Source organism: Rhipicephalus microplus, chromosome 2 (assembly GCF_043290135.1).
Source record: "Rhipicephalus microplus isolate Deutch F79 chromosome 2, USDA_Rmic, whole genome shotgun sequence".
NCBI classification, from domain to species: Eukaryota; Metazoa; Arthropoda; class Arachnida; order Ixodida; family Ixodidae; genus Rhipicephalus; species Rhipicephalus microplus.
Genome location: NC_134701.1, coordinates 292032571 through 292049525, shown reverse-complemented (window position 1 = coordinate 292049525; position 16955 = coordinate 292032571). Strand labels below are relative to the sequence as shown.

The 16955-nt window shown below is 45.8% G+C and overlaps 1 protein-coding gene across 1 annotated transcript in view; it reads left to right on the top strand.

The window, feature by feature from the left end:
- LOC119178033 (glutamate receptor 1) overlaps positions 1 to 16955 on the top strand; it is a 67535-nt gene that overhangs the window by 16649 nt on the left and 33931 nt on the right. The window contains exons 5-7 of the mRNA XM_037429202.2: positions 5250 to 5387; positions 6378 to 6671; positions 11184 to 11291. Coding sequence (XP_037285099.2) covers positions 5250 to 5387; positions 6378 to 6671; positions 11184 to 11291 — 540 coding nt within the window. The remainder of the gene's footprint in view (positions 1 to 5249; positions 5388 to 6377; positions 6672 to 11183; positions 11292 to 16955) is intronic.

Here is a 16955-nt window from a genome sequence, read left to right as displayed (position 1 = left end):
GAGGAACCTCATTTGAAAACCAGTGCTCTAACTGCTTAAGAGTGGCGTGAATTGAACTCGTTTTGACAAATGCGCTATGGCCCATTGCTTGATCTTGTATGCCCTCATCCCTGCTGCTTTGCCGTTCTTTGCCTTCTTTGTTTGTGAACACGAGATGAACACGAGTAATGTGAGGTGAACACGAGCTCTAGATTCAGTAACATCTACGCTTTGCTGTACATCGATAGGGCGCACTGTGTCAGCGTTTGTCCCCGCATCGACTGTTCAGATTCCCGGATGAAAGTTTCATTCGCTTTGTCATTTCGAGGTATCTTTCTTGGATCGACGCAGTTATGCTGAAGAGCTAACTCTTCGCCTCCAAAGACGAGGGGGTGGTTTTCTTCTCGCCTTCACTTCCGTTTCCACAGGCGGTATCTTCTCCTGGCCACTTACTTCTTGAAAAACACGTGTCGGCACTAAGCGTTGATCCTATCAAGATTTTGCGCTTGTCGCCTACACGCTGTAATTTTCGCTTGCGCAGTCGGAGAAACACGAAATGGACTAAACTCAAACTTTAACAAAGTGCTTGATTGGGCTGGTTGGTTGGGCACCGGCAATCGTGTGGGGCTCTTTTCATAGGACCGACGATACTGATGGCGACCTTCTGCCATGGCTGCTCTCGAAGGGGGACAGGGTGCCGCGGAATTGCTGCAGTCTCGGCACTCTTTTCTGCATTCTGGCAAACTACGCAATTCATTGTGTTTAGCAAGCTCCACTTGTCTCTCTATCTGGGGCCACCAAAGTTGCTCTCGCAGTCTAACCTGCGGGGTAACGGATACAGGCACTACGATGTGTTCCCTACGCAAAAGCAAGTTGATTGATATGTGGGGTTTAACGTCCCAAAACCGCTATATGATTATGAGAGACGCCGTAGTGGAGGGCTCCGGAAATTTCGACCACCTGGGGTTCTTTAACGTGCACCCAAATCTGAGCACACGGGCCTACAACATTTCCGCCTCCATCGGAAATGCACCCGCCGCAGCCGGGATTCGATCCCGTGACCTGTGAGTCAGCAGCGGAGTACCTTAGCCACTAGACCACCGTGGCGGGGCGCGGAAAAGCAAGTTGTCGACCACGGAGAGTTCTTCACGCATAGCCAAAAAAAGGGCTGTAGTTCACCCGAGACCAACTCATGGGGTGGCCAAGATGATGAGACGTAAGCCTTTACTTGTTCCAAGGTTGCATCGTCAAGCAGGAACTGCTGGGACTGCTCTGTGGTGAGGCAGAGTGGGACGATGAGAGACACCACCTCTTGGTAGACAGGAAATTTTCTGCGAAATAGGCATTGGAAGGCGGGACAGGGCATTCGCTACTTGATTTTCTGAGCCCCTCCGGTTAATTATAGCGCATAAGTCGTTCTGACCAGCACGCAACGGTGAGAGGACGTCTTCCTGAGCCTTGAGACGACAGAAGGGAAACCAAGGCTTGGTGGTCTGTACAAAGTGTGAACTTCCGTCCCCAAAAGTATGTGTGTCAACGCTCCCAGGCACAGATGCAGGCAAGTTCTTCCCTTTCACCAACTTCATACTTCCTTTCTGTTGAAGAAAGAGTGCGCGATGCAAATGCAACTGTGCATGGCTGGTGCCCATCTACTTGTTGAAGAACAGCCCCAAGGCCGCTGTCGTATGCATCCGTACGGACAACCACTGGAAGAGCGGAATCAAACATCTGCAGTACTCTGCTGGATGACAACAAGAACTTGGCCTTCCGGAAATTAGCGTGAACGGCATATCTCCACATGAAGAGTTCATTCTTGCGGAGCAGAGCACGCATTCGATCCACAACTTCCGCAAGGCAGGGAACAAACTTGGCGTAGTACTCGACTAAGCCGAGAAACGAACGCAAATTAGCAGCGTCCGTAGAAGCGTAGGTGTGCAGTATTGAATCTACTTTATCAGGCAGTGGTGGTGAAATGCCTTGTGCTGTGACCCTGTGTCCAAATAAAGATAATTCTTTGACACAAAAAGTGCGCTTAAGGTTCAGCTTGAGCCCAGCGGCCTTGATGCGGTGGAGAACTGCTGCTAAATTCATCAAGTGCTCTTTTTCGGTGCAGCCGAACACAATAATATTGTCGATATAAAACAAAACGCCAGAAGATCTCTTGAAAATCTGTGACATGAGCTGCTGGAAGGCTGCTGGGACAGACGCCAGCACAAAGCATATGCGCTTAAAACGAAACAGGCCGTCGCGAGTCACGATTGCAGTCTAATCTCGGCTCTCGGGGTGCAGTAGAACTTGGTGGTACGCGGACGCAAGATCCAACTTAGAGAAGATTCTTGCACGGACGAGGCTGTTCAGGAGCTCTTCTTTGTGAGGAAGTGGAAAGCTATCAGCGATGACAGCTTTGCTAGGTTCCCGAAGGCCAACACAGAGTCCAATGCAACCGTCCTTCTTGCTTACTATAACGATAGGGGACACCCACTTAGTGGCATTAATGCGTTCGATGACATCCAGTTTTTGCAATCTACGGAACTCTTCTGAAACTTGAGGTTGGAGTGTCAGTGGAAGACGCCGAAGTTTCAATGTCACAGGAAGCACCTCGATGAAGGTCTTGATGCGATGAAAAAAGCCCTTTGAAATTCCGAGGCCTGAGCCGAAGAGAGAGCCGAACACGCTGGACAGGGTCTTCGGAAGAGGGTTGGTTGGCGGAACAGGGCACAAACCTGAGAGCTGAGCAGTATTGATTGTCGCTGGCATGACCGACGTTTCGAAGCATTGTAGGGACGCACCTTTAATGGGCAAGTCCAACACTTTGATCGCATTCATTCTGAGGATGGAGGTGCTTTGCACCACGACGTAGAACAGGTGATAGGCTGAGTGTCCTTTGAACGTGACTTCCGTGAATAAACAACCACGTATGGTAATGCAGCGCTTGGAGTGATCGAGCAGCCTCACTCACGGGGCAGACAGAAGCGGCTCGTTATTAAAATTTTGCTTGAAAATACTCCCCTCCATGATAGAAACAGACGATCCCGAGTCAGACTTGCCAGCGATGAAAACGTCGACGAAAATGCTGGATCGTGCAGGACCAGCCACGGTAATGACGTTTAACCTTTCAGCATCACTATACAAGTCGTGGCCGTCGACTTCTCGAACGGAAGCAGCGGAATGACGTTGTCGCCTGTTGAAAACTGAGCGGCAGTGCTCAATGCGACCACAGTGAAAACAGCACTGACTTTTTCGTGGGACAGGAGGACGACGAAACATGGTGTTGGCGGGAACCACAACGATAGCACAACGAGGATGCATTGCTAGAGCCGCTGAAGCGTTCAGGAGAGACCAAGTCATCGTGCAACTGTTGACGGGGGCTTGACTGGGTTACGATAACCGATGGGACGACGAGCGCGGCCGCGTTGAGCCTCTTGAAAAACGACCGCCTCGCGAAGTCACCTCCTGAAGACGACCAGGAACAAGCTCACGAACTTGCTGAGCAGCCTGCTCGAGTTGCTGTGCCAGGAGTACGGCACGGGAAAAGGAGATCGATGAACCCTCTAAAAGTAGACGTTCACCATGTTTTTCTGACGACGTTTTTTTGTACGAACTGGTCACGGAAAGAGTCGTCCGTGGCGACGTGACGTACTCCTGTACGGACTCGTCTGGCTGCTGGGCGCGGCGGTGGAAGCGATGGCGTTCTACGACTACATTGGCTGTCACGGCAAAATGCTGCGTCAACGCGGCGACAGCTTGGTCGTATGATGATGGGACAGCGGCCTACTTCTTGACCTCATGGGTCTCAGTCGCGTTAGAACTCGAGGGGGTGATTCTCGAGACGTGGGGTGGCAGTGTGAAGAAAATATGCTGACCTTCGATTCCCAGACTGTGCAGCAGGGGGCTTTGCGTCTTTCGGGAGTGAAGTCAGATGCCCTGGAGGCCAAAAGAGAGGTTTCAAACATATGAAATCATCGCGGCCACGAAACTGGTGGCGGCCCTGCACGGGCAAAAAACTGTGGCGGTGGGGTTAGGCCGGAGAAGCTCATGACGGGGCAGTGCGGCTACAGGCGAAGTAGTACCTCCATTAAACTCGTCGCCAAAGTGGTATCATGGCCAGCCACGAAGAAGGGAGCGGACACGCTTCCATACCACAACAAAATGTTTGACGCTTTTTTTTAGAACACCGGTATATGTAAGACAACAACAGCACATCCAATGTTGCTAGACTACCCATTGTAATGTATGTAATATCTCCTTTGGGAGGCCCTTAAGGTAAATAAACTGAACTGAAGTGAAACCGAAACTATCGACACAACATAGACACCGATCAAAGAATGAAAAAAAAAAAAACTTATGCTGATCACGCGCACTGAAATGCATGCATCATTTCCACTCCGTCTGACCACCATATTCATTTTATTTATTTATATATTTTAATATACTGCGACACTAATGAGGTTATTGCAGGCGAGGGATTAACAAACACAGTAGCACTTACAAATGAGCCTGCGTGAACGTTTTTCTATGTTATTTTCGAAGAAGCTCCATGATATGAATACAATGGGGGCCAACAATTGTAGCGAATCGGGCTACTTCGAACATACTCAAACATACTCATGACGGTCAGCGCAGAAACATGAAGTACATGTGCACCTGACGCAAGTGCTTGCTCACAGGTCATCGGCTTCAGCAGGAATGGGTCGCTCTGCGCGCGCCTAAAAGCATACTCGCACTTCGCTTTAAAAAGGACAGATGTTCAATATGATCAGAAAAGAGAATCCAAATGGGGAAATAATCGTCAAATTTCGCAAGGCTAGATCCGCCGGTGACCTACAACATCCTAATCGTGTACTTCTATTTCGTGTCCTTTTTTTGCACTGACCATCATGAGCCCAACAATTAGCATGTCTCTGCTGGTGAAAAGACGGACTTTTAGCTAAATAACTATTGAATATGAGTCACGCCAAGTGAACCAGCACACGCTCGTCTAGACAAATACGTTGACAGAAACACTCAAAGTACTGGGTGTTAAGAAATGGTCTACATAAAAAAATGTCCCTTTAACGATGTCTCAAAATTGTGTCAGTACTCATTTATGGGACAACACCATGGGAAAAGCAAAGCTGTTTGTAGTGTTATTGTACACATGAACTCTAGCATAAGCCCCAAGGCGTAGATAGATGAGAACATACATGACGATACCTTTCAATTGCTGATGCCGTCCTTGATTTGCATTATGGCATCACTGCAAGTTTTATATGTAGCATGCATGATTGCAGGTTGTTAACGAGCTGACGTACGACAAGGTTCCCGAGTTTGCGGCAGTCAACATTACTGCGTTGCGGCTGGTCAGCGAGGATGTTTCGCAGCAGTCGTCCATGGATCCCTCTCAGGAGCCCCGGGAGAAAAGAATCACGGTACTCACCCCGCTTTTCTGTTGCCACACTGTGTATTGTTGCAACCGTAGAAGAAGGCATATAATAAAGGCTTGTTTTTTATTCCGAAACCAAGGAAAGTAGAGGGTATTTGTTTAGTAACTATGACACAAATGTGATAACTTACACGCAACGAAATGACAACTTGCCGCTGGCATGTACCAAACCTGCAACCTTGGAATAGGCATTCAGTGCTCGTGAGGCAAGACGGCAAGAATAATTAGCGCCGCTTGTGCTGAGTCGAGCAAAGCTATGTCGTAGCAGAGTTGATGGAGACGTCTCAGCTGGTCTTGTTTGTACAGAGTGCTTGGGTGGTCATTGTGAGCAAGCCGGTTTGTTATGAAGACAATTTTCTACCCACGACGCACGGCAAGACTCGACGACTCTGCTGTAGAAAGAGTGCCACAATGACCGCCATGCCAACTAGGGGAGCTGACTAACACTCCAAGGTTTAAGCGAATAGATGTGCTCGAGAAAGGGCGCAAGATGACCGCCCCCCACTGTAGTTGAATTGATAAAGCATCGGACGTCTTATTAGAAGTCTGCAAATTTGGTACGTGGTGACGGCAAGCTATCCCCTTTAACTTCTTGACATTGATGTCAAAATTACTAAAATAAAATTCCCTTTACTTTCCTTGGCTTTTTTGTCTTTCAACGCTTCCGAGCACAGGGTAAGAGGGACAGGAAGAACACTAGCTCAGGCATACCTCTCTGCTTTCTAATAAATCAACTCTCTCTCTCTCTCTCTCTCTCTATTGTAAGCGTTGAAAATACTTTAAAAATGTGAATCGGAATATGCATCGGCTGCATTTACCACAATCATTTATCACATTGTTTCATTTAACATAGAATGTGGTGTGCACGTCGTTTAATTGACAGCAGTCGCAATAATAGGGGTTTAGGGTGCCACAGTTGAGGATGTAGCTGTCTCGTAAAGATTGCTGGAATACGTTTGTGTCGACTGCTACGCAGCTAGAAGAGGCACTCATTCAAGACGCGGCGTCCCTGATAGTGGAGACTTACAAGGACCTGAAGCTTCGAAGCGTCGTGCCGCACCGGTATTCGTACATCTTCGAGGACCACGAAGACGAGGAGTTCCGGAGAGGCCCGTCCGCGGCGTTGCAGCCTCCGCGGCTCGAAGCCGAGCTGCTCGAGGAAGCCGCGGCCGAGCCGGTGCCGCAGTCGGACGCGCCGCACCAGGGCTGCGGAGAGCGGCCGTCCGTTCCGCAGGAGCTCGGCGAAATCATCACTAAACACCTCCGAGGGGTGGGTTATTTTCGCTATCCTCTTGCCTGCACGTATCTCTAACTGCTAATATCATAGAAGAGTGTGGTGTTAGAGCTGTTGGTATAAGAGCTTGTAAATTCGACCTATCCATCCTTGAAAGACGCGTACACGATATGAGAAGTTCTGACGACCACTGTACACGCTGGCTGTGGGGTAGTGAAATGGACTCTTCTTGCGTAAGTGTCTTTAATTCGTAGATTTTCTATGCTAATGTCAGCTGTGTTCTAAAGGCACGTTGGTGCTAGATACCCTACTTCTCACCCAAGAGACGCCGGAGAAGGATATCTGATACATGGATGAACGATAAGCTTTGAGTGAGGCGTATGATAATTGTGCAAAAAAAAACTTGGCATAAAGGTCACCACGCAGCACTTGATAAAAGGCAGCGAAATTTTGAGGACCCCAATTTCTTTGCGGTTGTTGCAACACAGCACTCAAGCAGCCTTGCTTGCCTTGTTAGCTTTTAGCTTCGATCATGTCTCACAAGCTCGCCGAAGCAGTCGCATTTGTTCTTTTGTCGAAAAGAAGCATTTCACACGGTCTTGCACGGCCTCTGTGATTGGCGTGCTTTTGACCATGCTGCGATGTCGGGCAATTGTGTTGTCAAGTGCCGTTAAGTCATTATGACGTCACATTCACGTCCTCATGACGCCACTTACTATGACGATCTATGACGTCATATGTAGACGTCGTCACGTGATGATGGTCTTTTTGAACTACTCATGTCTTCCCCGACAGTACCGACAGGAAAAGCCGACAGTAAATTTTACGCGTTTGGAGAAGCATCTGCTGCTTTCGCCGCCATCACCTCACATTTGAGAGCGCATATTTTACTTGTGTAAATACAGAAAAGCTCTTCTTCCCATGGTAGTAATTTGACATTGTTATGCCATACACAGAAGTGAGCGCTCAGTGGTCAAAATATATAGCATGATGAAGACTAATATTTTAACGCAAAAACTATTGTCGAACAAAAATACTGACATTTGGGCGACTTGGTTCTTATCCATAACACGAAAGTGCTTTATGCCGGGGCCCACCAAGACTTCAATGACGTATTTCCTTTATAGAAGTGATGTCGAAAAATGTAAGCACATCAAAAGGCAAAAATTCCCTTCATCGGCGTCGAACCCGTGACCTCTGGGTCCGCACCAACAAATGCCGGGCGCACTATCTACTGCGCCACTGTCTTTTTTCTTTATTGCTTTCTTTTGCACATCGTAAGGTACTAATACAGTGCATAAACAGTGCATAAAGAGGAAACAAGCAGCATGGTTTGAATAGTCATCAGAATTGCTTTATGTGGATAAGGGGCTTAAGTTATCTGAGCCACTAGGTACTGGGTCTCTAATTTCACAGTCTTCGCTGAAGTTTGTGATCATTCGGTGGAAAACATACTTTGTACCCTTAAAGAATACGCTTTTTATAACAACCACAGTTCTGTTAGCGTTCTTTCAAAAGTGCACTAATGCATCGTGACCTAGGCATCCATGATTAGTTTCTTCAAAGCGTCTTTTCTAAGCAACCGTCTCATTCGGTTCATTTGTAATACAAGTATGTGCGAATTTTGTCAACGCCAAACCCACCCCAGGTGGCGATCTTACCGCATGCGTCGGTGCCGCTCATAGCAGTCATATATACAAAAAATGCGCCCACCTCCCCGAAAGGAATGGCGTGGAAATGCTATTGCATTTCTAACGCCGAGACAGAATACCCTTGCTGTACTTGCCGTCAGACATTCGCCTTCACCGACTTCTGCCGTCGCCTTGAAGGGGCCCTGCAACACTTTTTGAGCATGGTCAAAAAGCGCTGCCGACCGGTAGTAGAGGCTCCTGACAACACGCGAGCCAAATGATATAGCACAGCACGCGGCCTGGAATTTTGAATGTGGGAACAGCGCAACCTAGCAATAGTTACTTCGTATCTACGGAAGCGAAAAAAGAAGGATAGAAAAGAGCGTTGGCTTTCAACGAAAATTTCATTTTGGAGTGGTGTACATATATAGGTGAAAAAAGGGGGGGAAATCGGGCATGCGTAGAAGGGTGCAGGAACAACCATTGCGATAAAACGTCAGCAAAACTCTTGTCTCTTGTTGAACGAGCTGAAAATAAATACAGATGTAGCTTAAGAAAAGATCGAGATACGCAATCTCTTTTTGCAACAACGCAACCAATTTAAGTAAAGTGTACCCTTTGAATATTACGCCTTTACGCATCTGATCACTTGATGCGGAGTCGTTTAGAGAAATGGTCTCATCTTTACTGCATTGTAATGACTTGTTTAGATCAACCTGCTTTAGCAGCTATGCATGTCACTCGTCTTTGTAATCACCGGTGGCGTAGCCAGGGGGTGGCAAACCAGATGCGTGCCCTTTCCTACATTTATTTCTGCTCGTGTCATGCAGAACGCTAAGTGAACGCTTACCTGTCCGAGGCCCTTTCTCTAGATGAAGGTTGTTGTAAGAAACTTCGGGTGAGGCCCCGCCGATCTAACATCGGCGTGCGGCAGACTCGCAAGCTTCCACTTGACGCTTCGGCCTGCGACGCCTGAAAGGCGTCCAAGTGATACATTTCAAATTTATTTGCAGGCTGGTCGACCCATGGGGGTTTGCACGTGTAGTGATGTTTGGGTCCGACTGACGTACTCATAGAGCAGACACGAAGGTATGATTAAACACAAGCAAGCATTCAGTCATAATAAAGACTAAAGCATAAGGCTATAAAAGTTAACCAAGAGAAAAAACACAAATTTGCGTGATGAAAAGAACAGATACTAACCAACTATGCTCTAACGGAACACTACAACAGGTAAAGGAAAACACAACGGAGAATGTTCATAAAATAAAGACATGATGGAAATAAAAACAGACAATAAAAGAGTTCGGGCTCTCACTTCTGAGTTAAAACTTGCGACGCAGCGCACACAATGTATTTATTTAAAAGCTGGGGATAATAAAATAACAGTTGAAAAAACACAATAGAAAGTTCCATAAAGACCAGTACAGCTCATGGTTCACGTAAGGGAGTTGGCGGGGTGTCGCTGGTGGTCTCGCAGCTTATGCAGACAATGAGGGTGCCCGCTGTTGCAGCCGTCTCAATACGTTGAACCGCGCTTCTCGCTGGTTCAACGTCCACTGAGTCAAAATCTCTTCGGGGCGTACGCACCCCCCTCGCGGTCGTTTTCCCCAAACACATAAAGTTCCCCGCTCACTGCAGATGCAGAGAAGACGTGGCGGCGTCGTTGATGAGTCGTTAGTGCCCTGAAGTCTGTTCGTAATACAAAAGACCTCCCCCCCCCCTTCAACGAAGGGGCGCGCTAGTTGGAATTCCAGACGTTTGCGACAGACGTGCTCCCGGCGAAACAAATTTCTGCCTACATTACTAATATTCAGTCATCATAAAAAATGAATGCGAATGAACAGGTCTAATCTATCGAAACAGCGCTGCGGACAAGCATGACAGATTGAATGAGCTTCGAGCACATTGCATGCATACAAAGAAGCGAATATTCAAATAATTATTGGATACAGACCACATGTCGATGAACCCCAGGGGATTTCAGAGCCCTCCACTACGGCATGCCTCATATTGCGCGCACCTAAAACACTCAGTACTTTTAACTGACAAACTGCATGTGGAGGCAAAACACACTTTGATGCTTTTAGACGTACATTGAATTTACTTTGACAAAACTATTGTCAATATTTGTTGTGTGAGATCTCGTGTGCATAATAAATAGTCTCAGAACTAATGTGTCCGCTTAGTTTTTTATGAAGTAAGAAAGAAAAAGCAAATAGTTATTATGGAACACAATGAAAAAGACAGCAATGATAATAATTGTTGGCGTCTAACATCTCAAAGCCTTGATTTGATTACGAGGGAAGCCGTATGGAGGTAGTCTCCAGAAATTGCGACCATCTGAGGTTCCTTAACGTGCACCTAAATGAACGCACATGGACCTGAAGCATTCTAGCCTGCATCGAAAATGCAGGCCCCGTGGCCGGGATTCCGTCCCGCGTCTTTCGGGCCAGCACTCGAGCACCATTGGCCCTAGACCACCATGATGGGTAAAATAAAATACAGGACAACCTTTATTTTAGGCTAGTTGGTCCCATGCCACCTATTTCCCACGGGATGGTTGCCCTCTCAAGTGACTACAACTTGGTTCTGCATTTCATGGCTCTGCATTTCACGGCCGGAAGTGCGCTTGCATCTATTTAACCAGTAGGTACTTTGCGGCAGCAATATTCTGCTTCCTACAGCAGCGGCGGATGCTCAATTATTTCACCAAGGCAGTGGTGGGTTCAAGTGCGTGCAGGGGACTTCGCAGAATTTTACGGGGCAACCTTTTGAGACGTGTGCAATTTTTACCTTTTTTATTTTATCCAAACAAAGATATTTCAGCTCGTGTGTAACGGAACCACGTAATGGTCACCACTGACATGCTTAGTTGTAGACATCTAGTGCACAACCTTTCTTTCTTCCTTCCCAGAGAAGTTTCCAAGGCCTGACTGGTCCTATTCGGTTCACGACTGACGGATGCAGAATTGACTACAAAGTGCACATTGTGCAGTTGAACACAACGAATGAGGCATTCAAGGTGAGTTGCAGTAAAAAATAAATTAATCTCAATACTATCATTTAGCTATTTCTTTCCAGCAAACTCGCTCGTGAGTAGACTCACTCGGATCGAGCGATGATTATGATTCTGAGTGAGTCCAGTTCAAGAAAAGTTTTGTGAGTCCGAGTGATGTCGGCTCAGTAGAATTTTGCCGAGTCGGAGTATGAGTGAGTCCAAAGCGCAAGGTGTATTTCTTGAGTGAGTCTGAGTGAGTTCCGCTTTGTTTGCCGACATATTGTCATATCTTTTCATCTTCACCATTACTATCAGCCCTAATTGAATTCACATTTTTGCTCATGTCTTAACACACATATTCCAAAGGGCTGTTTTTCAAACACAACTTCAATTCAATGTTTATTGATCAGAGGGGTGAATTCCGTAAGGAAGTGTTATGATCGCCCCCCCCCCCCCCGCCCCCGGACCCACCAAATTTCGCAAAGTTCTTTCTAAATACTTCTTATAATGTGGTTGTAATCTGTTTCAAGAAAAATTACCTTATTGTTTTGCAAGAACTCGTAACTCGTATTCGAAGGCACCATATCAAAATGCGATAAGAAGATCACCGATTTATGTTACCTATTTGTGTCATAGAGCATGGACACCATGGTCGAAAGCGACATGAATCGACTCACTCGGACTCACTCAAACTCGGATCGAGTTTTGAGTCTCGAATGAGTCTGGGCGAGTAAAAACTTGGACCTTTCCCCCGTACTCCTCTCCCTCGAATGCGGGTGGTGTCTATAGACCTTTGCATCGGGGGAGAAGCTCCGGTCTGTCAACCAACGCATTCCTCCTCTCTGGCATGCGGGTGACGGCTTGGACGTTGTGCGTTTATGCTGGTATGTGTGACGTTATCGAGCAATGCGCTGTGTATTAAGCCAACCTGCAGATTTTGTTTTTCTTCATTGCTATGAAAGTCAAGAGGTGGTCACCAGGAAACCACTGCGCTGTTTTTGGGTGCAATAACAACTAAAAAAAAAAGGGAACTGCTATCGGAAGAAATATGTCATGTGCATCACCAGACGCGGAGTTTTCGTAGCTGTGAACATTTCAAGTTGCATCGTTTTCCTGTTGATGATTAGCAGTGGCTTCTATGGCTTGCAAACTTAATCAGAAAATACGTTGTACCTTCCGCGGGTACTCGGGTATGTTCAGAGCACTTCTTCTCAGGTGAACGAACAGCAACGACTTCGACACCGATGTTCAATCTCGGCTACGAACGGAAGGTACGCAGCCTACGGCTATTCTAGCGACGACAATATTTCCTCGAGGAACAGCCTCGTGTAACATTTCTCTCTATTCGAGGCCAAAGTACCGCGGCACCGAGAGTCCTTCAAATATTGAGATTATAGAAAAAATTAAAAGGGGGCGCGCAGGCACGTCAGCGTCGTTTGATGTAAGAGCTGTATTCAAGTGCACACCTGTGAAATCAAACGAGTGAGTTAGATAAGGCCACCCCTTCAGAGTTGATAAAAATTTGAACTGTTAGAAAACAGTTAAAAAAAAACCGTCAGTGCCATGAAACAAAGACGAACCACTACACTACAACTCAGGGCTTCATGCTAGAGGGGTAGCCGATGCGACGGCGTGGTGGAAAGAAATTTTGTTAGAAAAGCGGATGACTACATCTCAAGAAAGATATTCACTATGCTCTCGAAGTGTTGTTGCTCAGTCTGGAAATGAAATATATGAAAATATTTCACGTTCTTCGAGCAGAAAATCAGTGCTGTGAATATACTGCATCAACAGATGCCGACTCGTTCGTGGCAATGTAAAATAAAACAATTGACTTTCAACAACTTGAAACCTTGTCAGAACGTCTCATAGACTCATTTTATAAAGAACTTGCATCATAATTTAGTCGAAATTCACCGCGTAAACAGTAGAACGGAACAACACAACCGCAGCCGCACGCTTACCTTCTATGCAAACGGCGAGCTTCCTATATGCGAGATGGGTTGCGAGACCGGAGAAGGACCCCCTGCTAGCAAAATGGCGGCGCCCACACACACAAAAAAAAACGTCTATACACCAGTACACATCAAGCTCAGTGTAAGCTGCCATATTGAAAAAAGCGTCACGCCATCTGTTGCAAGCGCGGTGAAGCACCACCTTGCACTGCCACGTGAGCAGACGCTCCGCAAATCAAACGCCAAACTTTACAACCAGAGTCCGTCTGTAAGCATATTTCGCGCTCTTCCTCTCCTGGAACTTTGTGCTTACTTCGCGTTAAACGTCGAAGAGACCTTCCTCGACAGTACGTAATGTCTACCGTTGCAGACTGCGGAAGCAACTTCTTCAGGTACGTACTATCACGATTGAAAAAAAAAAAACGAACAGCGGAAAGCATTGCTTTCGACTCAGTCGAACTGCAGCATGCCTCGGCTGTGGCAAGACTGAATTAGTACTGTAAGCCGGCGTCACCTTAGCGTTAGAATCTTGCTCCAACTTGCGCTCATGCGCCCCATGGGCTTATTATTTGCCAGTTATGCCTGGCAATCGGTACATATAAGCGGTGCAAAAGTGCCAGCCAGAACAAGATTTTCAAATGATACGGTGACGCCGGCCAAAAGCACAGGTTCACCTAGCGACATACAAGGCATGCCGCAGTTCGACTGAGTAGAAAGCCATGTTTTCCGCACCGTCCACGTCTGTCTGGACCGCAATAGTATGCTGTTACAATTGTACTGCAGCGCGATAGTACGCCGTTACAATAGTGCATCCACGCATTGAGTGGTGATATGTTCTATTATTGGCATTTGGTTTGGGGAAGAGTACTGTAATGATTTGGTGTCGCATACCACAGGCATGCTGCACGAAAATCACTTCTGTTAAGCGGAACAGCTCGCGTAACGCCTGAATAAACGCAATAAGTATATTTACTCGTACAGTTTTACCGGGCTTATAGTTCTTCCTGCCGATTGCGACTATATGCACTTGCGGTGGAGCTAGGCGTTTTTGTTGCGGATGGAAATCTTTGCAATCGGAAAACACCATACTGGCACGATTTCCACATGATGTTGTGATCTGCACAGGCAGTGAGTAGTATCTCGCTCTTGTGCTGGTTGTTTTCGCATCCGAAGACTGCGCAGTGGTGCCCAGACGACTTCTTGTAAGCGCAGTTGTTGGCGTCACACTACTCGTGCATATTTACTAGGCTCGTTCCTTTCTGTTCACGGCACTTATCCATTGGCGACGAAGATAGGCGCTTTTTGTTGCGAATGAAAATAGGTGTATGGTGAAAATACCGCACCGGCACGATTCCCGCGATGCGCTGTGAACTTCACAGGTACTGCTCAGCTATTTCTTCCTCTTGTGCTGGTTGTTGTCGCATCCAAATATGGCGCAGTGGTACCCCGGGTGACTTCTTAGAAGCGGGCGCAGCGTGAACAAGTGCTCTTTCGCATTTTAATGTCCCAGAGCCACTGCTTGCTATGCTAGCAAGGTTCGCATTGTCAGTTCAAAACAAATTATCGCGTCTCTTGTAGCAAGAGTATACTGCCGAATGCGCCTGGGTGCGAAATAGGCGTGCTCTCGTGTATACAAGCGGCGGAGCGCGCATTCGGAATTCAGTCAAGGGCGCCTTTACTTGGCTTTCGCTTAACTTGACGCCTAGGTTATTTCGAGTAGATGCGATGGAAGCAACAATACTTTTAACGAGTAGTGAGACACAACCTGACATCAGCGTCCCACCGCTCGTTGAAGGCAACGCTTCTCGTTCACGCAATAAATAAAAATAATAAAGATGAAATAACAATTAAGTGTTCCCAAACTATACGAAACATTCAAGCGATACCCACACCACTCATTTACGCGAGTCCGTGAGAGGATGTGGGTTTTTTTTTTAGTGCAGACATCTGTTCAATCATGCGTTGAGCGGCGTCAACATTGCCATCGGTGACGTCACCTATCGTTATGAAAACCAAAAATGGAAAGAAGAAAACTTAAGATCCAATGTCATTTAAACCCAAGCTTTCTGCGCGGCATTCAAATATTCCACCACAAAGCCCCGCTGTTTCTTGCAACCCATTGGCAAGAAGACCCCATACAGGCGTCTTGTCAGGCAAGGAATAACGCTTATGTAGTATATATAGTTCGGCAGACGAGTAAAATAACGACCATTCATAACAGAATGATAATTGCGCTACGAGTGTGTGTGGTTTAATGCTTCCCACTCACTGCAAAGTGCTCAGCCGTAATTACTCATCGTCAACAGCCTCGATAAAGCAAACTGCACATAGTTTATACTTTACAGATGTGTATCTCACCTAAAGATTAACAATGATGTAGTGGTTGCTGTTTTACTGCACAAAAATAATGATTTATGGCGCAGTCAATATCTTGTGCAAAGCCAAGACTGCCAGCGCAGTTGGCTTTGCTCGAACATCAAGCTGCACTCAGAATTCGCACTAGACAATATCGTAATCACAGCACAATTTTGATTCGGTTGTCACGTTCACACACAAAGCTTTGCGCTTTGTGTCACAAGGCCGCAAGATAAAACCTAGCTGTGATTGTAATAGATGACTAGTGATTATGTCAAGCGAAATATTTTTTGAACAATTTGCACCCGATTTGCAGCACACAATGAACAACGTGGCCACCAGGCGGAAATGGGCATATTTGGCACAATATATTGTGTTAGAAACCAATATAATCGAATGAATGTTATCCAGAAAGATAGACAATGTCGCTCACTATGATAAGAAAGATTCTTTAATGAAAAACGCTCTTTCTCAGAAATATTTTCAAACTTCGAAGTTTTTGATAGGTCATATATGTCTCACAACGATTCTGACTTAAGGCGGAGCAAGGTAACGGTGCGAGAGCCACAAAAATTGTTTTAAAACCAACCTCAGTGTCAAATGCAATATACTTCTTTCTTTATTATTCTCAGCTAAAGTTGGCTGCAGCATTAAATTTCTTGAAAATGGTAACTGTGTTCAGTTTACCATGTTTCTGACCCTTTTCCTTGAAAGCTTCTTCGACAGCAAAGCGAAATAAAATATCCATAAGGCCGAATTTCACTTGTTCTGTTGTGCAATAAACGTTGTGATTAAAGCACACACCAGTTTTTGCTAGGAGCGCTTTCATCGCATAAATTAGAAATTAATTTTTAAAATTGTTTTTACCTTGCAGCCATAATATGCATCTACTGCTGTGGGTGTAATCTTCCGCCTAGAGCAAACCTAATCAAATTGGGTAATGCTGGCAAGGACTGATTGTTTGTTCTTATCTGGACCGACTCATATGCATGCCTAGTTTCGAAATTATAACATATTAATATTGCTTATGTTTACACACACACACACACACACACACACACACACACACACACACACACACACACACACACACACACACGCACACGCACACACACACACACGCGCACACACACACGCACACACACACACACACACACACAAACACACACGTAGATATATATATATATATATATATATATATATATATATATATATAAATATATATATATATATATATATATATATATATATATATATATATATATATATATATATATATATATATATATATATATATATATATATATATATATATATATATATATATATATATATACATTGTATGCGATTTCTTAAGAGAGGATCATTTCTACCGAGA